This window comes from Aethalodelphis obliquidens, unplaced genomic scaffold, assembly GCF_003676395.1.
Source record: "Aethalodelphis obliquidens isolate GAN/ISIS:26980383/991018 unplaced genomic scaffold, ASM367639v1 scaffold6, whole genome shotgun sequence".
Taxonomy (NCBI): domain Eukaryota; kingdom Metazoa; phylum Chordata; class Mammalia; order Artiodactyla; family Delphinidae; genus Aethalodelphis; species Aethalodelphis obliquidens.
Window position 1 is genome coordinate 72,985,414 of NW_020837950.1, and position 7,808 is coordinate 72,993,221.

The window sequence follows — 7,808 nt, forward strand, 5'->3', positions numbered from 1 at the left end:
GGCCTGGAGTCGGGGAGGTAACGGGCGCCCTGGGTCAGAGCAGGAGCATGAAGGCCTGGAGTCGGGGAGGTAACGGGCGCCCTGGGCACTGGCTGGGCTGCAGGCAGGGGCTCTTCTCTTCTCAGAGCCAACTTCAAACTGTGCGGTACGCGGGCCTCTCACCGCTGCGGCCTCTCCCGCTGCAGAGCACAGGCTCCGGACGGACGCGCAGGCTCAGCAGCCGTGGCTCACGGGCCCAGCCGCTCTGTGGCACGCGGGACCCTCCCGGACTGGGGCACGAACCCGTGTCCCCTGCATCGGCAGGCGGACTCTCAACCACTGCGCCGCCAGGGAAGCCCCCTTTAGTCATTTTTTAAATATTTATTTGGCCGCGCCGGATCTTAGTTGCCCACCTGCGGGATCTTCCTTGCGGTGTGCGGGATCTTTAGTTGCAGCAAGTGGGCTCTTAGTTGCGGCATGCATGTGGATCTAGTTCCCTGACCGGGGATCAAACCTGGGCCCCTGCACTGGGAGCGTGGAGCCTTAACCACTGGAGCACCGGGGACGTCCCTGTGTGGTCATTTTTAATTAAATGTCACGAGGAGTCTTCATCGTTTTTGTCACGTCGTTAGGAGTGTGCAGATGGGCTGAGGGAAGGTGCTTGTTGGTGGGCTGCTGCCCGAGGGTGCTGTAGGGCTTCCTGAGCAGCCAGGTGCTCGCCCTCTGAGTTTTGGGGTCACTGGAGGAGATGGAGGCCCCACCCTCAGCCTGTTGGGGATGCTGCCCGCTGGCCCCGTGGGTGGGCCGGCCCAGGGAGGGGTGAGCAGTGGGTCCTTCTCCCCCCACAGCGTGGATGGTGCTCTGCTGAGTCTCTCTTCATCCTCACGCCCCTCCCATCCCTCGTGTACGTGTGATGCGGCAGTGCCCTCGAGCTTGACCCCCTCCAGGGATCACCTGACCCTGGGAGCCTCTGGTTGGGAGAGCCTCTCTGGGGACCCTGTGGCGGCCGTAGCCGGTGCCGCCCTGGTGGAGGGGGCTGACTGTCCGCATAACTGCGGACAAGGCCCAGATGCCTGGGGAGTTCTGTGGGTCGGCACCCCTTCCTCGGTGCGCCCTGCAGAGGCGGGCCAAGGTGCAGAGGGAGGACGCTGCCTCGGGGCTCGGACCTGCGGGCGGCTCCGAAAACATGGACTCTGACCTTTAATTCCCAGGATGGTCCTTTCCTCTGCGGGGTCCTTTGGGAATGACTGTGCCCAGGAAACGCTGGCCTGTGCCTGGGGTGGGACGCCCTGATAGTGAGCAAAGATGGGGTCTCTACCTGGGCTCAGTTTGGGTGGGTAGCGGTGGCTCTGATGATGATGATGGGGTCTCAGGCCTGCCCGCCCGTTGGAAACGTCGGGGAGCCGGGGTACTGTCCTCCCCGGGTGGGTCTCCAACAGCCGGGCTGGTCTGAGGTACTCCCACTGCCCCACCCGGCGTGAGAAGCCTATCCCGGCGGGGGCGGGGGGTACCCTCAGCCTCGCAGCTGCACGCTCCACCCTTGGTCACTGGACTTAGTGACCCCTGCCCCAGCGTCAGGCTCGGAACCCCCAGTGTGTTTGAGCCCTGCGCGACGTCAGTGAGCGGGTCTGTCCCCAGGACCTCACTCATCCCAGGCTGGGGTCTACCCTCTGCCAGGCATGGCGGAGGGGACGCCGGGTGGGAGGTGGCAGGCTCGGGACACACACACGTGGAAGGGTGAGAGGCAGCGGTGCGGAGCTGCACGTGCGAGCCCGCGTCGTGGGGCTCTAGGCTGGGGGGTGGGGGAGGAGGGCAGGCTTCTGGGCCAGGATTTAATTTTCCCCCGGACTTCCCGTCTCCTCTCAGAAGGGGTTCCAGGTGGCTGCGAGGGGGGCGTGGCGCGTAGAATGGCAGTCCCCGCCCCAAGCAGCGGCTGGGCCACGCGGCAAGGCTGACTTGCTGTGTCTGGGAGGCTCGGGGGTCAGACACGGCGCGCGCGGCCTGACATCTCAGGTGCGATGGCTCTGCCTGCGGAGTTCCAGCAAGCTGTGGATTCAGTTTAACTAAAGTTCTCACGTGGGGGAAACCCTGTCTTCAACAGGGAGCCTGTCCTTGGCGGAAGTGGCCGGGGAGCTGGACAGGGAGACGCTGCGGAAGCTGAAGCGGGAGTGCGGGGGCCTGCAGACGCTGCTGAGGAACAGCTCGCAGGTGTTCCAAGGTGAGGGGTTGGGCCGGGCCTCCCTCGGTTCTCAGCGCCCGAGGACGGGCTCCACGCTTTCCGAGGCAACGAGAAGCTGCTCTCGTGCAGATTCTGCCACCGCCCTCTCCTGCCTTCCCCCCCTTTTATTTAGTGAAATAAAACCTTATTTGAGAGGAGTTTCAGAGCTAGAGGATAGATCCCCTCACGTGCATCTCAAGTCGCGGCAGGATGTGGGTTGCCCCTCTGCTTCTCTGATGCTGCCAGCCTCTGCCCCGCACCCCCGGGCCCAGCCCCGCCCCGTCCAGAACACGCCCCCTCCTCCCATGCTGGCAGGGCCTCCCGTCGCTGGGGAGCTTTTCCAGGTGGAGCTTCAGTACTTGCTGTGCTTTGGCCTCTGGCTGAGCTCCCAGCCAGGCCCTGGGCCTAGAGGAGGGAGGCCTCCCTACCCCGGCCCGTGTGCCTGCACTCCCCCTCCCCACACACACTGGCGCCCTGGGATCCAGGTGGGCGGAGGGAGGAGGGCCCGGGGCCTGCGTGCTCTTCCACGCAGGCTGCAGAGCGCTGCAGAGCGGGCGCCGCTGCCCCTGCCCTCCTGGAGTTTGCAGCTTGACAGGGAGGGGAGACGTCGCAGATGTTTACATGGGCACCTGGGGTTCAAGAAGTTCTGTGTACACATCCGCCAGAGGGTCCATAAGTCGTCGTGTTTGCTTCTTAAAGCTTTTTCCCCTTTGTCTTTGTGGAAGTATTTTAAAGCACATCCCATCTGACATGCTAGTCACCCCTAAGTACTTCTGTGCGTGGCTTTAAAAATAGTGGGTGTCTTGCATCACCCTAGTGTCGTAGGTGACATTCTCGCCCTGGGAGGCTTGGCCTCACCTCAGACAGGCATCAGGAAGGCTTCGCTTAGGAAATGACATCTGAGCTGGGACTTGGTGAAGTGAACAAGGAAAACACTTCAGGCAGAGGGAGCAGCGTGTGCGAAGTGGCAGGATGGGGCCTTGCTGAACGGGGTGGGGCGGGGTAGGTAGGGCTGGCGGGCTGCAGCCCCCTGTGGCCGTGAGGGGGACCTGGGCCTCTGTGACGGGCAGCGGCGCGCTGACTCGCTGTGGTGGTGGGAGGAGCAGGCCCAGCTGCCCCGTGAGCTCGTGCAGGCGGCCCGAGGGGCGCCCGGAGAGCAGAGCCTCAGGCTCAGCAGCTGCGTGGATGCAGAGCGGGGTGTCCGGCAGGAGGCCGTGCCTGCCTGACCCCCTCTGTCCGTGCTGGCGGCTGCACGCCCAGATGACAGCCTCCCTGTCCCCACCCGTCCCCAGCGCCCGGCGGGTGGGTGGGCACTCCCTTGGGACAGGTGCCTTGGGGGTCTGTGTGGGGAGGGGTTACGGGCCCTGCTGGGCTGGGGCCTTTGCAGAGGTGGGGAGGCCACTGTGGCAGCACGGAATAGAAGTCTGACCCGAGGGCGCTGGCCAGCACTGGGCCTGAAGGCCTCGTCCCGCGCCCCGGGATGTGGGCCAGTCCCTCCCCCTCACCTTTGTACTCCTGCCGCCAGCGTGGTTGCCCCGTGACGGGGGGGGGGGGGGCGTGGGCGGAGGGACCGCGCACGGAGATGCAGGAGCACATCTGCCCACTCCTCGGCCTGTGCACCTCCTCGGGAGGCGAGTGCTGCCGCCTTGCGGCCCCACCTCCACGTGTGCACCTGAGAGCTCCGTGCGCGCCGCCCGTGTGTGCACCACCCCTAGGCATACACACCTGTACCACCTGCCCCTTGTGTGTGCACCTGAGAGCTCGCGTGTTCACGCCCGCAGCACCTTCGGGGGGCCTTCCAGAGGTAACGTTGGTTTTCATTTCAGCTTGACCTCCGTCGGCTAAATGCTGCTGTTGCTATGCAGTGAGCCCCGCAGTGGAGCTGGCGGGTCCAGGGTTGGGGGCTGTGGAGGGCAGCCCACTGGTGGGCGGAGAGGCAGGGGGCGGGTGGGCCTTGCGGCTGGGAGTCCCCGCCCAGCTGGGCTGCACCGCGTGGAGCTTTCGTGACTGACATTCGCTGTGCCCAGGGGGCTGCTCTGCTTCCTGCTGTTCCCAGCATGGTTTTCTGTTTGGTTTCATGAAAGAGTGTTCTTTTCTCCCCCATCGTAAATATGCATGTGTGCGATCGGTTTTCTGTGCGGTTTGCATCGCTGAGCGCGTTTATTTTTGGAAACGCTTCTGAGTACGAGGCTTGGGGGTTGAACTCCAGTAAACATTCTACACCCAGTCACGCAAAAAATAAGCACCAAAGCTGGGTCTTATCTCGTAGGAGATTTTTTTTTAAACTAACATGGTTAGTTTTACACGAGTGAGGAGGTGAAGAGAGTTTCAGATGCTTCAGTTCCACCTGCCCTGAGCACCTTGTGGGCTGGGCATGCGCCCGCGCTCAGCCTTGAGGACACGGACGCAGCTCAGCGAGGTCGGTCCCTGGCCCAGGGTCTCCGGCGAGCTTGGGGGTTGGGCCGGCCCCCCGGGTCGAGAGGGACCCTGAACTGGTGCTGCTGAGCGTGCCGCACTGTCCCGGTAAATTTACCTCCCTAGTGGGATTCTGGAAGAATCCTCAGCCACTTCCTCAGGACACTGTGGCTCAGGTGACGTCTGTGGTCAGAGACAGCGGGGGAGCCCGAACAGTGGGTCCACCGAGTCTGAGGGACTCACGCTTTGGGGAGGAAGTGGGCTCACAAATGTCGGGTGAGACGTGAGCTCCGTAGAGCATATTTTGTGCCTGTGATTCACTTAAAATCGGGAAGTCTGCTGGTCTGGCCTGCCAGCCGGCTGGAGGGGCGCAGACAAAGGGCACGGGCCTGCCCAGACTGGGGGTGGGGGCCTGTCAGCCGGCCTGGCCCACCCCCGCAGGGCCACCCCTCATCACCAGTGCCTGCTCCACGGGCCCTACAAATCCTGCCTGGGTCCCCTTCCCCCGACCCTGCAGGGGTTGCTCCGGAAACGTGGTACGGCCGGTGGAGGGCCCGCTGCGAGACAGCCCGCCCTGAGGGAGTGTGGACGGGCCAGCCTCTGTGGAGGGTGAGGGTCTGCACTTGGCTTTGGCCCCAGCGAGCCCCTCACCCTCTCACCCGGACTTCTCTTGAGCCTGTCCAGGCCGTCAGGGGCTCCTCGTCTTTCTGGGGCACCCACGGTGGGAGTCTGGGGGAGTCTCACCTCCCAGGCTCCTTTGCACACGGCTGGGGCGTGTCGTTCCTGGCTGCGCCAGGAGGGGCTGCTGTGGGAGCGCCTGTGGAAGGCGGTGGCTGCTTGCCCAGCTCCCGGGCCAGGACAGCCAAGCTCTCAGTGTCTGCCTTGTGGGAAGCAGGGCCGGCCTGGCCCTTCCTAGGTGCTTCTCGGCCGCCCTCTGAGGGTGAATCCCTGCATTGTATCCCTCGTGCGGAGAGGCACCTCTGCGGTTCCTTCCTCTGGGTTCAGGGGACAGTTTTCAATAAGCATCAGTCTGCAGAGACAGACAGTCTCGTGTTGCTGCAACACGAGGCAATTTGAAAGCGAAATTCAAGCGTGAATGCACACTTTCAAGTTTTCCTTAGAAGCTGGAGAGCCAGGTTTGTTCAGTAAGCTTCCTTTATTTCTGCCGAGCCTTTCCGTCTCCAGGCGGCTGTACAGCTTCCAGGGAAAGGCAGGACGGGTTTGGCTGCTCTGGCCCCGTCCCACGTGGGGGTGTTGGCGTCTCGGGAGGAAGCGGCCAAGCGGAAGCTCCCAGCGTGGCTTCAGCCGAGTTGGGGAGACTGGTTCAGGAGGCGTTTGGGCGGCCCCGGGCCCTCCCCGTGCACCACCCTGGGGTCCTCCAGCTGCCCAGCTCTGCGGCCACCCCGCCCACACAGGTCCCCCCGCCGCATCTCAGCCCCCTGCTGCTCTGTGAGGGCCTCCCGCCCTGCCCCTGCCGACAGGGCTGCTGTGCCCCTACCCCCTACTTCCCGTTTACGTTTGGGGGCTCTGCCTGTGACCCTGCTGGCCCCCACAGCCTGCCCCTCGTCTCCACCTGCCTGGACAGGGCCTCTCCCCCGCTCGCTCCGCTCCCTCCTTATGATGCGGACTGCCCTCGAGGGCCAGTGCCGCCACGCGGACGTCCTGCCCGCGTCGGGACCACGCTCGTGGTCGGCGTTGGCCTTGTTCCACGAGCCGGTGCCCACGAGTGGCCACGCCCGGGTTCTGTCACCCAGGACCTCCTTGCCCTCCACCTGGCGTGCGGCAGCCCCTCCTGACGGCTCCCAGCCCCGGGCGCCTGCACCTGGTCCTTGCTCCCCTCGGCCCCTCCCTCGTGCTCCCATGTGTGTAGGTGGGACTGCAGGCCGCAGGCGGGTGGGGGGCTGGGGCTGGGGCCACCGCCCGGGATCCCCGCGCCTCTCCCCCTCCTGCCGCCGGGCCTGCGGGGGCTGCGTCTGTGGCCGCACCCCGGCCCTGGACAGCTGTCCCCACAGAGCCCGGCCGCCTGCCCAGCTCGCAGTTCACTCCTCGGCTGTGTCCTTTCTCTTTGTTCCCAACCCCAGTTGTGAACGGGCGAGTTCGCATCCGCGACTGGAGGGAAGAGAGGCCTCGGAAGGAAAAGGAACCAGAAGCAAAACGGAGGCAGTTTTCGGAAACGTTCAAAACCCGCATCTGTTGGTTCTTCGCTCATCACCCTGACGGTTGTGTTCTGCCTTCCGCCCGCTGCCCGTTTGCCCACGGGCCTGGGGAGCTGCGGCCGGCCACTGCCAAGAAGAGCGAGCAGCCTCTGTGAGCTGCTCCGCCTGCGGGAGGCCTGGGCGGGGAGGCCGAGCCCGAGGGCAGCTCCCAGCTCCCCCGAGCGCTGCGCTTCTGCCCTGGTGGCGTTCAAGGTCATTTTCCTTCCTCCTCGCTCCAGCTCCTCACAGGGGACGTGCTCACGCCCCACTGAAGCTACAATCACTCACACCTCCCCCTGCCCCGTCCCAGTGCTGGGTTTGTTTTAAACGTGGTCGCCCTTAAATGTGTTCAGCATCTTTACATCAGGAAGAGAGTGACAGTCTCGTGGTGTCGCGTGGCTCAGGAGGTGCAGGAAGTGCTTGAACTGGCCCTTCTCCAGCAGGGTGGCCGTCCCCGCCAACCACTAGCCACTCCGGGGTTGGCCGCCTCCTCCTGCCGTAGATCTTCTCCCCACAGGTACCGTTAATTCTCATTCCGGGAAAACAAAAACAATCCCCAGATCCCGATGTGCTTCTATTTAAAATTGCGTTTGCAGTTTCACACAAAAGGCCGTGTCAGTGACACTGTCCTGCCCCTTCATTTTCCGTGGAACGTAGCCGGCGGCCTTTTCCTTGTGGAGTGTTCCTCCTGCGGGATTCTCCGTTCATTCACGAGTGATGAGAAGGCACCCCCTCCCTTCCGCTCCGTGCAGCATGGCTGGGACTGGGGCTGCCGCGGGGCACAGGGCCCTGCGCTCGGGAAGCCCTGGTCAGCTGGGAGCCCCCGGTGCCAGGTCGAGGTCAAGGACAGGCCAGCAGGCGCCTGGCCAGCCTCCAGGAATGGGCAGCGTTGGCCGGGTGGGCACATGGGCTGTGTCTGCCTACCACCCGCCCAGCCTCTCCCTTGCGTGAGGCCCCGCGAGGACCTGCTGGAGGGCCCGAGTGGCTGCAGTGACGCCGCT

The 7,808-nt window shown here is 64.5% G+C and overlaps 1 protein-coding gene across 6 annotated transcripts in view; it reads left to right on the top strand.

The window, feature by feature from the left end:
• Window positions 1-7,406, top strand: part of TRMT44 (tRNA methyltransferase 44 homolog) — a 24,288-nt gene extending 16,882 nt beyond the window's left edge. For 2 of the 6 annotated variants that reach the window (XM_027103819.1, XM_027103821.1), the window contains one exon: window positions 18-239. Coding sequence is in view for 3 of the 6 variants with exons in the window: in XM_027103821.1 (XP_026959622.1) it covers window positions 18-21 (4 nt within the window). In the remaining 3 variants the exon portion in view is untranslated. Of the gene's footprint in view, window positions 1-17; window positions 240-2,080; window positions 2,198-6,693 lie in introns of those variants that run through there. The other 4 variants (XM_027103820.1, XM_027103822.1, XR_003432308.1 and 1 more) reach the window with 3 other exon arrangements.
• The last annotated feature ends 402 nt before the right edge of the window (window positions 7,407-7,808 follow it).